General features: G+C 36.4%; 1 protein-coding gene across 2 annotated transcripts in view; it reads right to left on the reverse strand.

The window, feature by feature from the left end:
• Positions 1-4,617: 4,617 nt before the first annotated feature.
• Positions 4,618-14,491, reverse strand: part of RIT2 (Ras like without CAAX 2) — a 378,415-nt gene continuing 368,541 nt past the window's right edge. For both annotated transcript variants that reach the window (XM_007081804.3, XM_015537413.2), the window contains exon 5: positions 4,618-5,053. In XM_007081804.3, coding sequence (XP_007081866.1) covers positions 4,826-5,053 — 228 coding nt within the window. In that variant the 3' untranslated portion in view covers positions 4,618-4,825. The remainder of the gene's footprint in view (positions 5,054-14,491) is intronic.

Raw genomic sequence — 14,491 nt, forward strand, 5'->3', positions numbered from 1 at the left:
AGAGCAATTTCATGGACACTAGCAGAAAGTGCTTATTTGTCATGGCCCAACTTGCCAACCTTCAACATGCCACTGAGTCAACGAGTCCAGTAACAGAATCAGATAGTTGCCATGACTTGGGGGGGGTGGGGACGAAATGGGGAATTACTAATGAAAGGCCATAAAGTTTCAAGCTGATGAATAAGTTCTAGAGATCTGATGTACAACATTGTACCTCTGGTCACCAATAATATATTGTACAATTAAAAATTTATTGAGAGTGTAGATCTCATGTCAAGTGGGGTTTTTTTTGACAATTATGACAATTTTATGACAATAAAATAAAATTGAAAAAAAAAAAAAGAACTTGGCCAGACCTTTGTACATGGATTTTGTATCATGTGACTTTACTGAATTCACTTCAGTTCTAGTACTTTTTTGGTGGAGTCTTTAGTGTTTTCTATATATAGTATCATGTCATCTGCTAATAGTGAAAGTTTTAGTTCTTCCTTACCAATTTGGTAATTTTTATTTCTTTGTGTTGTCTGATTGCTGTTGCTAGGACTTCCAGTACTGTGTTGAATAAAAGTGGTAAGAGTGGACATCCTTGTCTTGTTCCTGACCTTAGGAATGATGGGTATGATGTTAGCTGTGGATTTTTCATGTAAAGCCTTTATTATGTTGAGGTATGTTCTCTCTAAACATATATTGTTGAGGGTTTTTATCATGAATGCATGTTGTACTTTGTTGGATGCTTTTTCTGCATCTATTGAAATGATCATAGGGTTTTTACCCTTTCTCTTACTGATGTGATGTATCATGTTAACTGTTCTGCAAATATTGAACCATCCATGCATCCTGGGAATAAATCCCACTTGATTGTGGTGTATGATTTTTTTTAATGTATGATTGGATTCTGTTTGCTAATGTTTTGTTGAGGATTTTTACATCTGTATTCATCAAAGATATTGGCCTATAGTTCTCTCTCTCTCTTCTTCTTCTTCTTTTTTTTTTTTTTGTGATACCTTTATCTGGTTTTACTTATCAAGATAATGCTGGCCTCATAGTATCATTTGGAAGTTTTCCTTCCTCTTCCATTTTTTGGAATATTTTGAGAAGAATAGGTATGAGCTCTTCTTTTTTTTAAATTTTTTCAATGTTCATTTTTCAGAGGGGTGGGGGGACAGAGCACAAGCAGGGGAGGGGCAGAGAGATAGGGAGACACAGAATCCGAAGCAGACCCCAGGCTCTGAGCTGTCAGCACATAGCCCCATGAGGGGCTCGAACTCATGAATCGTGAGATCATGACCTGAGGCAAAGTCAGACATCTAACCAACTGAGCCACCCAGCTGCCCCGGTATGAACTCTTCTTTAAATATTTGGTAGAATTCATCTGTAAAGCAATGTGGTCCTGGACTTTTGTTTGTTGTGAGTTTTTTGATTACTGATTCAGTTTCATTGCTGGTAACCTGTTTGCTCAAGTTTTCTATTTCTCCCTGCTTTAGTTTTGGTAGGTTATGTTTCTAGGAATTTATCCATTTCTTCTAAGTTTTCCAATTTGTTGGCAGACCCTTGCTTAAAAAGATTAAAGAGGATGCAAAGGGTACTGTGGGACTTAGAAGATGAGGAGGGAACTCTACTGCCACAAGGTCCCATAAACCACACCTTTCCCTTGTACACAGATGCAGTTTGATAAAGGAGAATAAACAGGGCAAAAATTTGATAAAACACTGACCTAAGTACACAAGGCAGAGGTTGTATTACTTACAGATATTTCTTAAATGATTGCCCCATATTAGCATTAAATTACTGCACTGAACTAAAATTTAGTGCCCCCTAACCCCCCCTTCCCACCCATCCCCACCTCCCTGCCCAACTACCCATTAGTCAGGGGCTCTTGAGAAAGAACAGATGAGTTAGAAATAAGCAGCTATTTGTTCCTTACACATCTGAATGTGATGTGTGTAATGTTTGGCCCAAGTGCCCATGTTTTTTTTCCTCACTGGCATTTTCTATAGAAGCTCCCAAGCTCAACTAAACACAAAATATAATATTTTAGACTGCTCTTATATCTGATCTGAGAAATTATTTTATCACAGGGACCTACAAGATATGTTAATGAAAAACACCTAGAAATAGATACATGATACATTTCTAGAGGACAGAAAACTGTATTTAGGATTTCCTAAGTGCCTCATTAAACACGCACTTACACACACCATATATACGTGAGTGTGCTATCTATAAAAGTGCTTAGTGCATAGTAGGCTTTTACTCACTATTTGATAAAATGTGTTGGTGATTACACATTCATCTACAGTGGATACAGATGATTATTTTCAAGAGTTTCTTGACCCTTCCTTGGCAATGTAGGCAGGTGTAGTTTGTGGTTTTCTTCTCTGAGCTTTTGAGATTGACTTAGATTTTCTAGTTCCAGTTGGAAGTTTTCAGGGATAATGATCAAAAACAAGATTCTGACATTTTGGTCTTATGCCAGGAGAGTGTGAATCAATAGACCTTGGGCAGAAATATCTAGGTTTTATTCTTCTGGAACATTTCCTTCTGCCCAGTCTTCCAGAAGAAAGAAGGAAGAATGGTTTAAATGAATGTTTGAAGTCTGCCTCAATCTCTGCTTGTGATAACTATCTCAAATTCATGCAGCCCTAGGTGATAATTTACAGACCTTCTTCCTTCCATAGAGTGAAATGGTTAGACCTGGCAAATGTTACCCAATCTAAACCTCACTAAAAATTTCTAAACTATATAAATTATTTATCAGCACTCAAGGAGTATAAAGAAAGTGAAGGAATAAAAGAGATACAAAATTCTAGAGCCAAAGGCAGTGGAGCTTACAGTAATAAAACTTACAAAGACTCGGTCATGTTAGGAAATGCACCAAATACTATTAGTATTCATAGACTGGGCAGTAATCAGGTTTTCAAAGATATAGTTTCATCATCTAAAACTAAGTACCAAGTACTATGTTTCCTAGATTGCATCTTCTAGCAAACAGAAGAGTCTGGTGGAATATAGTATTCACAGGGTCTTCTCAGGCTTGGAAAAATTCTAGGGGTCAGGGGCTGCAAAGGGAGAAGAATGTACAGAAGGCAAAGAATGTACTAAACCATTTTTAACAAGACAGAAACAGAGTATTAAACATTCAGGACCAAGAAAAGGAGGAAGCAATCAGTTCTCTAGGAATATCTTTATATCATCTCCATGTGTTCTTTTTTAAAATGTGTTTTCCCCCTAATTATGAATGCCTGAGAATGAAAAGATATAGTGAATTTGGTTTCAGGACACTATAGAATGGGAAAAAAATTGATTAATTTGTGTCCTACACCATGGAATATGAGGGTTGAGGAAAAACCAAAGGAGGGGAGTTGGCAGCAGTTAATTGCATGCCTGGTGCCTTCATCCCTGGGCATAGGAGCAAGAGCAATGAAGTCCATGTGGTTTCGACAAAAGCCTTGGCTCCAAGCAATAAAAGGACCCACAAGTACACTACTAAAGCTGAAATTTTAGTGTGCCAGTTGAAAAATTATGATCTCTAAATTCCTTCCAGTTAACTATGTTACTATATGAAATGCATCTTCTTACCTAATAACGTGTAATCCAACTATTCTTCAGCCAAGTGAGTTTTCCCACTATATGTTAAGCTACCTTGAGTCATTCCTGCATTTTCAGAGATTAACAAATGCTAGGGGCATTGTGAATTAAAAATAATATGTGTTTGAATGCTGTATGTGTACCCTTCATCCTATTTTCTAATTTATGATAAAAACTGCCCCAACACATGAAGGTTGGATGGATTCCAACCCATGTTTAGCTGTTAAATAACAGTTGTCTGTTAAATATTCAGAACTGTTCAAGTTAGGTACTTTCTAAGCTTTAATTGGAATAAACCAAATTACACAGTGGGATCAATGAGTGAATAGACAATTTCATTTTGCATGGTGATCCATTGTAAACAAGTAAGAAAAAGAATCCTCTAACTGGTAGTGTTTCATGTTCAAGTAAGAAGAGATGGGAAATTAAGCCCATGATAATATAGGGTCTCTGGGTCAAAAAGCCTCTTGCCCTGTAGGTGAAGCAGTCCTAAGAGGGACTCCCACTGAGAGGGAACAGTGTGTCTTTTTATGAATATCTGAACCACCAAGTTCCTATTAGCCTCTCTTCTGGCTACAAGGAAAATATCCTTTTGCCACAGCTCAGTGACTTTACTGTGATAATTTTGCCAAAGCCTAACAGGGCAGAGCCCTGCAAATACCGGGATATTTCCTTTTAGCCCTCCAACAAGCCACAACTTGTTCCTATTATTAATAATTCCACTAAGGTTTATCTTCACTAAAAAGCACCTAGCCTTCTACAGTTAAGGAAAAACAAGGCTGCAGACTCCTGCTCTGAATTGTTTCCTGAGCTTCTTCATTATTTACTGAGATTCCTGAAATGCAAACAATCAGAGTCTTATCAGGCAAAGGCAGATCCCCTGAGCCTTTTATCATTCTGTCTGCAATTTTGAATTTCCTCTATAACCAGACAGCATACCAAATGAAGCTAGACTCTTTAAAGGGAAATGAGGCAATTGGAATGTCAATTTTATTTAGTAATATATTGTAAAAACTTAAACAGCATATCCAGCTGATTGACAAAATCCATCCAACTGTTAAGGGCAAAACAAAACTATCTCAAGAGGTACAGTTATGCAGATCTTGCTTTTACCTATAGGCAGATATTTAAAGAGAAGGAGAGAGAGAGACAGAAAATATTGAAGCCAAATGCAACACATGGAATTGTCCAACTGATAAAATTCAGAAAGAGAATAAGGGAGTTAGAAGCAAGGATATCATGTCATGCTTTCTTTCTTCTTCTTCAATGAGCCTTTTAACTTCTTCCATAGGCTGTCTTTTCTCTTCAGTTTCTTTTCCATCAAGGATGGCATGGACTCTTTCTTGCGGATTTCCCTCACTAGACCGTGAAAGGCGTCATCAATGCAGAATCTGAGGGCTGCAGAAGTCTCAAAAAAAGCACAGTTATATTCCCTGGCCAGACTCAAGCCTTCTTCTGTAGATACCTAAGGAAAAAATAAATAATATTAAAAAGAAGAAGGGAGGAATGCTTGGATCAAAAACTTTCTAAACCTGAAGAACAAATGAGAAATCAGAATCTGTAAAAGGGAAATTGATTAGAACTTACTAAAAATCAATTCTCCAGATTTCAGTAAAAGGTACCAAAGTACCATGGCCCAAACCATGGCTTTCAAATAAAACTGCTGGGTTTCCAAGTTTCATCTCTCCTGCATTTGAGTTTTGCAAATTTGGATAAGTTTCTTTTACCTTTTGGTCTCAGTTTTCTCATTTGTAATGTAGGATAATCACATCTACCTCAAGGCTTTTTGTTAGTGACATTCTCTATAAAAGATGCATCATATATGCTGAGTACATATTTAAAACTCTGTAACCACTGTTATAGTCGAGAGGTTCAGTTAAGAATAAGCCAATCTGACGTTGCTGTGAACTTTAAAAACAATCTTCTGGCAAAAGAAAACAAAAGCAAAACGTCACTCATTATGAGATAAGTCTCTGGCCAACCCCTCAGAGCATGGTTAGAGCTTTACAAGTTCTGTGGTACTAATCCATGCTGGGGTGCATGTTATTGCAGTGGGTCCTCTAGAGATTATAAACTGCGATCAAGAACTATGCCTTATCATCTCTTTAATGTCTCAGACACAGCGCCTAAATCACCATTAGATTAGAGAAGAAAGGATGATTAATAAAAATACCTGGATTTAATAACTGTGAATTAAGATTCAAACATAAGTGATGAACAAATATTTAAACAGGGGATTATAGGGGTGTCTGGGTGGCTCAGTCGGTTGAGCGTCCGACTTCAGCTCAGGTCATGATCTCACAGCTCGTGAGTTCGAGCCCCATGTCGGGCTCTGTGCTGACAGCTCAGAGCCTGGAGCCTGCTTCTGCGTCTCCCTCTCTCTCTGCCCCTAACCCACTTGCATTCTGTCTCTCTCAAAAATAAATGAATATTAAAAAAAAATAAATTTAAACAGGGGATTATAGGTCACTGTAGCTGTGTGCTAATAATTCTGGTCAAATGTTAGCACTCCCATGAAGCTCTACCAGATTATTCACATTGGCTTGAAGAAAGCAGGAATAAGGCTGCCTTGACTCAATATGTTTTGATGACCTCTATGCCCATACGGATCTATTTATTTATTATTATTATTTTATTTACTTTTTGAGAGAGAAAGAAAGAGAACGTGATTCGGGGAGGGGCAGAGAAAGGGAGAGAGACAGAATGTGAAGCAGGCTCCAGGCTGTGACACGGGCCTTGAACTCACGAGCCATGAGATCATGACCTGAGCCAAAGTCGGATGCTCAACCGACTGAGCCACTTAGGTGCCCCTTTATTGATCTATTTGTTAAAATTACTCATATGTCTATATCGTTATATGTTCATGTTTCCTTCCAAATGGAAGTATATGGTGAACTAGAGACTCCATCAGCCTGGACACCTGAGGAACTATGACAAGGATAAGGGGAAATAGTGCTCCTGGTTCACCAGGGTGGATATATTCACCAGACTTGACTAAGGAACTTTGTTATATCCACCAGGGTGGATATATTCACCAGACTTAACTAAGGCAACTTTTAAGCTAATGACATTTTGGAGTTGTTTGTAACCAGAGCATAAGCCACTTTTTCTTAACTGATATACCATATCATACTGCTAATGAATGGTTGAGTTGGTATATAAAAACAGGTCTGATTTCAAAGCCAGGTCCTTTCTGGTCTGTGAAATACCAACCTCACCAAGGGCTTTCATTCCTGCTGGCCAACACCCCAATCCTTTTTCGAGCTCATTTCTATCTTCTAGTAACTCAAGAAACACAGCTAAAACCAACCAGCTAAAGTTATTAAGATTCTGTCTTACCAGCAATTAGACAAAGTCATAAACTTGTCTGATTTCCAAGGAATCACAGGTGACAGTCTTACCAAATGTTTTGACACTGCATAGATGCCATTTATTTTTCAGAGTCCTTTAATCGTTTTCCTAACTCAGAAGTTAATGGACACATATTTTATGTGTTTTCTATAGCAACACCACATTATGGTATGATTTTCTAAAATTAATCAGCTTTCATTAGGCTATATATATACAAAAACAGCCTCTCAAAATCTCTGTAGCTTGCAAAAGTGTTTCTTGCTCTCACTGCTTATTAGCAGCTGGAGGGTAGGTAGACTGTGACAGTCAGCTCCAGGCTGTGGTTTGGGATCTGGTTTGTCTCTCTTGTCTTCTTGTTCTAAAACTCAGGCCCAAAGAGCACATCTTATCTGGGATATGATGTTTCCATGACAGAGCAGTGGGCAATTACCTACATCCCAGAGGTCAAAAGACAAATGGAGAAACCTGAAGTCAATGAAGCAGGATGTATACTCAGCTCACAAAGAATTGTAAAGAAATAGAATCTACCAAAACCATTTATATGTAAATGCAGAACCCTATCTAGTTTTACAAAAAAGTTGGTCTGACAATCTTTTTTTTAACACTTGCAGTTGAAACACTTCGAATATAAAGATATACAGTGAAATTTGAATGGAAATTAATACAAAAAGATTTTATATTGATATAATATCAGAAAAAATAGATAAAAGTTATTACTTAAAAAGATGAATCTATCATGATATTTTACATTTGTTTGTACTAAAAGTCACAGCCTCATTTTGTAAGTGCACAGAACTAAAAATTTTAACTGTTCTCCCTCAGCAATTGAAAGAATATGTAGATAAGTAAGGATGTAGAAAGTTTGAACAAAACACCACACTTTATATAATTTACATATAAGCTGCTCTACCCAACAACTGAAAACTTCATTTTCTTCAAATGAACCTGAAGCATTTATAGATATTGACTATATGCTAAGCTATAAAGTCTCAAAACACTGCAAAGAATCAAAGTCATTGTATATTCCTAAACAAATGGAATAAGCTATAAACTAATTTTTAAAAGAAGAAATCCCCAAATACTTTTGTAAAATAGAATTCTAAATAGTCACTGAGTCAAAAAAGATATTACATGAAAATCACATCACTACTTGTGGGATATCTAATGCTCTGTTCAGAATGATGTTTATAGCACTACATCCATGTTTTAGAAAAGTGGAAATGCTCAAGTTTCATGATCAAAAGCAACCTCAAAAAGTTACCATAAAAATCAGGAAATTAAACTGAAAGGAAGCCAGGGGAAGGAATGATAAAGACAGAAACCAATGAAGTAGTCTTTTCCACTGCATGATTATTTTCTAAGTCCAAAGGTGTTAAATTGATAGACCCCAGGCAAGACAGCTTAAAGGTGGAAAAAGGGTACAAGTAAACAGTATTAAAAATGACAAAGGAGAGGGGCACCTGGTGGCTCCTTTGGTTAAGAGTCCAACTCACAATTCTGGTTCAGGTCATGATCTCATGTTTCAGGAGTTTGAGCCTTAGGTAGGGCTCTGTGCCGACCTTGTGGAGCCTGCTTGGGTTTTTTTGCTCCCTCTCTGCCATTGCCCCACTCACACGCACACTCTCCCTCTTAAACTTAAAAAAAAAAAAAATCATGACAAGGTGGACATCACTACAGATCCTGCAATCTTAAAGAAAGTAATTAGGGAATGTTATATTTGTGTCAAGAAATCTGACAAGTTAGATGGACAAATTCCTAAAACAAAATTTACCAGAACTTAGAACAAGAAGAAACAGAAAATCTCTATTATCCTCTATACCTTATATAAGCAATTAAATATGTAATTAAGACCTTTCCACAATTAAGTCTCTGTGACCAGAAACCTTCTTCAGTGACTATGTATGGATATACTTACCAAACAACTTCTATAAAAATGTACATATCAGCATTATCACAAATAACAAAAAAAACTAAAAGCAACACAAGTGTTATAAGTGAATTTGATAATTTGTTGTGCATTAATAGAATGGAATACTGTTCAATGCACATGAATGAAATTGCTATATAAAACTTCTATAAATCTTACACAATAGTGTTTAGTGACAGAAATCAAATCTATGAAACGTTTTTGAGAAATGTGACAAAGTACAGATAGTTCCCATGTACCCCACATCCAATTTCTCCTCTTGTTACATTAATATGGTACACAATTATACTTTTAGAAAATTGAAACACAAGAAAACTATTCTTTAGTGTTAGGAGATAATATGTAGTTCCTTTGGTGGTTTAAGGTGAGTTCACTTTGTGACAATTTACAAAGTGTATACTTATAATTTGTGTACGTTTTCTGTATGGTACATTAGTGAAAAACTCAAATGTACTATATAATAAGTCCCCCTCTGAATTTGGGGCATCACCATTTCCTCAAGTACAGTAATATTTCTATAGTTAAATATTTTAACATTCACAGTAAACAGGATATATTGAAGACTCAGATCACATCAGATCCTGGTTAGTCACAAAATGAATTAGGTCTGGTCAGATTTTGCACACTACATTAAAACCTGTTTATTTTAGTTTCTGAAGTCAGATAACATTATGGACTTCCGTTTCTAGTGGGAAGGTTCAATATCACATAGATTATAAATCATCTCAAAGTAATGTGTAATTTCAATAAAAAATACATTCTAAGTTTCAAAAGATTTCAGGATTTGAATGTTACACAGAGATAGTAAAATTCATAGGAAAGAAAATACTTGAATTCTAGTAAGGAGGCGGAGAGAAGAACAATAATGTTGGACTCATCCTACTACAGACAGATATCTGTAAATCTGTAGCAGTTCAGGTAGTGGGTTATTAGTTAAGGGCTAGACAGACCAATACAATGTGATGGAGAGTCTAGAAACAAGATTATAAAATATATAGGAGCTTGATATAGCATTGGGTAGCATTCCAAATCAGTGGGGGAAGTGAAGATTCATTCAATGATACCCTACCATTGAGTTATCATCATTTTGGATTATTTTTTATGTATGGATATTATTTCTTCTAGCAAAGATAATTTTTCTTTGGAAAGAGTAGAAGAGGGTTAAAGTCTTTAAATCTGTATATTTTTTTCTTACACATTTGAAAAATATTTTTATACAAACACATTTATGAAATGTTCCCTAATTATAAAACTGTAACTATCACACATCATTGGAAACATCAAAATTCAGTTAAAAGTCCAATGTAATAATCTTAATATGAAAAAAATAGAAAAATCCCATCCATAGATTTGTATTGAAAATGTATAAGCAGGGGCGCCTGGGTGGCTCAGTCGGTTAAGCGGCCGACTTTGGCTCAGGTCATGATCTCACGGTCCGTGAGTTCAAGCCCCGCATCGGGCTCTGTGCTGACAGCTCAGAGCCTGGAGCCTGTTTCAGATTCTGTGTCTCCCTCTCTCTGACCCTCCCCCGTTCATGCTCTGTCTCTCTCTGTCTCAAAAATAAATAAATGTTAAAAAAAATAAAATTAAAAAAAATAAAAAAGAAAATGTATAAGCAAATGATAGATGACATAACTGCTTATTATATTATTGTAGCCAGTTGAGGTATATTTGACTCTGTAGCTATTCCTTCCTTTGGTAAGTAACACAGTAATCATGAACATGCTATTTCAAAGCATGAAATGTAGTAGTGTAATTCTTAGATTTATTATCAGAATATTAATTCCATGTTACAACTCATTAATTTTCACATTCGTTATAATGAAATCCAAAAGGAAATTAAACTTAGTAAATATTTTATCTATTTATAATTCATTTAAAAATTCACCTAAAGTTTTTATTTTTAAGAAAAATGTTAAAGTGAAAACATACTGTAAAATTCCAACATTTCAATAAATTTGATCTCACATCAATATTGAGAAACCATAATTAGTCATCCCTATATCAGATATTGGAATCAATATACTATAGATTCAATGGAAGAACATGAATCCAAACACCTAAGAAGCAAGTAAGTCCAAAAAACATTTATTTTTACAGATTCTGGGCTTTATGCTTAGTAATTTTTGGTCTGTTTAAAGGCTATAAATATTTCAACAGTATCACCAGGAATAATTTTTAGCCCACTAATGGTTTTTAGTGGTTCAGAACCCGAGTAACATAATAAGAAATAACAGCTTCTATATTAGGCTTCAAAACCAGGATATGTAACATATTCTTCCAATGTTTTATATCTTATCTATATAAATTTTAAGTAATGTTTATTTAATTGGGTAAAGAGAATGTGCATGTTTGCGAGCAGGGGAGGGGGGAAGATGGAGAGAGAGAATCCCAAGCAGCCTCTGTGTTCAGACAGAGCCTACCACGGGGCTCAATCTCATGAACCTGGGATCATGACCTGAGCTGAAATCAAGAGTCAGATGCTCAACCGACTGAGCTTACAAGGCACCCCTAAATAAAAGATTTTTAAATGATAAATATTCATCCATGCCATACAGTAACTGGCAAGGAAGAAGCACAGTGTTAATAAAAAATTAAGAGTTTTTATTTCCCAGATGAAGAGTTTCAGGCCCATGAAGGGTTAAGCAATGTTTAAGGTCACACACCTGATTAAAACACCCATCAAGTTCTACTCTTGTCCATCAAGTATTGTTTCCAATCCTTGTTATTTCTCATGGTGTCTTTCCAATTTCCTCTGCCAGTATTCCACATATATGTAATTGATTATTCTGATCTGAGGTTTTATAACTTGAGATGATTCTTAAATTACAGATAGCATAGAACATTTTGTATTGCATTTACAGAGAAAGAAAATGCTAAATACAGAAACATAGGGAAAAATAAATGTAGAAAGGTTATTGGGGGTTGGGGAAGTAACAATTGATGCAGATCCCTTTGTACCACCATGCCCCTCAATTGCAAGGCAAGTTTGTGATTAAATGTGCCACCCAGAGGCTTTAGAAAGCACTGGTAGAAAAAAAGGGAATAAAGAAAAATGTTTTATACAAGTAATAGAAAATTTCAATAACCCATGGGAACCATCTTTTTAATATATGTGACCTTTTTCACTGAAGAAGATCACTGTATAATGCACCAGGTACTCCCTGAAATGCCATTTCCTATCTTCCCAAGGAGGCATTAGAGCACAGCCACAGCTGCATGGGGGATTGAAGAGACCACTGGGGCATGATGGTGATCACAGCCTGTTCTAGTCCTGGGCCCAGCTGCCAGTGGGAAGTGGCAAGCATGCTGGTCAATTAGAGTTTGAGTCCCAACAATCTGCTGACTTTAGGAGCTTCATTGCGCTTTATTGTAAAGGTACTCAAGGTAATGGTGGTGGTCTAGTCATCTATATAATTCTTAATAATAACCCAGGAGGAAATTCTGATACTGCTTTGCTATATTTGCTAACCTTGAATGAGGAGAGATTGGCATTAGAATGGGTCTGGTTCTTCCAAGAGAAGCTTTACAAGCATAATATCTTTGTGGTTCAGCCTACTGAACTATATCTCTTTGGGATTTGTTTACATTTTTTAATATCTTTCTGTCTTTCAATTCATTGTTACCCATGAAGATAATAATTTTCATTACAGATCTCACATCATCAGTGTAACAGGAATGAGTTTCCTGGAAAATTTGGGACCAAAACATCTTATTTGTAAATAAGAAAATAAGAAGGAAAAGTTGCCCAAAATTAGCTTGTTCAGTTTTCATTTTGTTTAGCTGTATAGGTGATTTTGATCAGTTTTAACAATGAGTAGCCTCACCAGTTTGCTTGACCAGCTCTAATGAAAGTAATTTTAATTTGCTTTTTTAATCTGCATGTTATTTTTTTTTTTGCACCTATCTTCCATTTAAAGGTAAGTGCACGGGGTGCCTCGGTGGCTCAGTCAGTTAAGCGTGCGACTTTGGCTCAGGTCATGATCTCGTGGTTCGTGAGTTCGAGCCCCACATTGGGCTCTGTGCTGACAGAGCCTGGAGCCTGTTTCAGATTCTGTGTCTCCCTCTCTCTCTCTGACCCTCCCCCGTTCATGCTCTGTCTCTCTCTGTCTCAAAAATAAATAAACGTTAAAAAAAATTTAAATAAATAAATAAATAAAGGTAAGTGCAATTTTGATTGGGATTGCATTGAATGTGTAGATTACTTTGGGTAGTACTGACATTTTAACAATATTTATTCTTCCCATCCATGAGCATGGAATGTTTTTCCATTTCTTTGTATCTTCTTCAATTTCCTTCATAAGCTTTCTATAGTTTTCAGCATACAGATCTTTTACATCTTTGGTTAGCTTTATTCCTAGGTATTTTATGATTCTTGGTGCAATTGTGAATGGGATCAGTTTCTTTATTTGTCTTTCTGTTGCTTCATTACTAGTATATAAGAATGCAACTGATTTCTGTACATTAATTTTGTATCCTATGACTTTGCTGAACTCATGTATCAGTTCTAGCAGACTTTTGGTGGAGTCTATCGGATCTTCCATGTATAATATCATGTCATCTGCAAAAAGTGAAAGCTTGACTTCATCTTTGCCAATTTTGATGCCTTTGATTTCCTTTTGTTGTCTGATTGCTGATGCTAGAACTTCCAACACTAAAAGAACAGTGGTGAGAGTGGACATCCCTGTTGTGTTCCTGATCTCAGGGAAAAAGCTCTCAGTTTTTCCCCATCGAGGATGATGTTAGCTGTGGGCTTTTCATAAATGGCTTTTATGATCTTTAAGTATGTTCCTTCTATCCCGACTTTATCGAGGGTTTTTATTAAAAAACGTTGCTGAATTTTGTCAAAGGCCTTTTCTGCATCGATTGACAAGATCATATGGTTCTTATCTTTTCTTTTATTAATGTGATGTATCACGTTGATTGATTTGCGAATGTTGAACCAGCCCTGCAGCCCAGGAAGGAATCCACTTGATCATGGTGAGTAATTCTTTTTTATATGCTGTTGCATTCGATTTGCTAGTATCTTGTTGAGAATTTTTGCATCCATATTCATCAGGGATATTGGCCTGTAGTTCTCTTTTTTTGGTGGATCTCTGTATGGTTTGGGAATCAAAGTAATGCTGGCTTCATAGAATGAGTCTGGAAGTTTTCCCTCCTTTTCTATTTTTTGTAACAGCTTGAAAGAGCCTAAATGGCCATCAGCTGATGAATGAATAAAGAAATTGTGGTTTATATATACATTGGAATACTACTTGGCAATGAGAAAGAATGAAATATGGCCTTTTGTAGCAACGTGGATGGAAGTGGAGAGTGTTATGCTAAGTAAAATAAGTCATACAGAGAAAGACAGATATCATATGTTTTCACTCTTATGTGGATCCTGAGAAACTTAACAGAGGACCATGGGGGAGGGGAAGGGGAAAAAAAAGGAGGGAGGGAGGGAGGGAGCCAAACCATAGAGACTCTTAAAAATTGAGAATAAACCAAGGGTTGTTGGGGGGTGGGAGGGAGGGGAAAGTGGGTGATGGGCATTGAGGAGGGCACCTGTTGGGATGAGCACTGGGTGTTGTATGGAAACCAATTTGACAATAAATTTCATAATGAATGAATGTAAGTGCATAT

The sequence above is a fragment of the Panthera tigris genome, chromosome D3, assembly GCF_018350195.1.
Source record: "Panthera tigris isolate Pti1 chromosome D3, P.tigris_Pti1_mat1.1, whole genome shotgun sequence".
In the NCBI taxonomy this organism is placed as follows: Eukaryota; Metazoa; Chordata; class Mammalia; order Carnivora; family Felidae; genus Panthera; species Panthera tigris.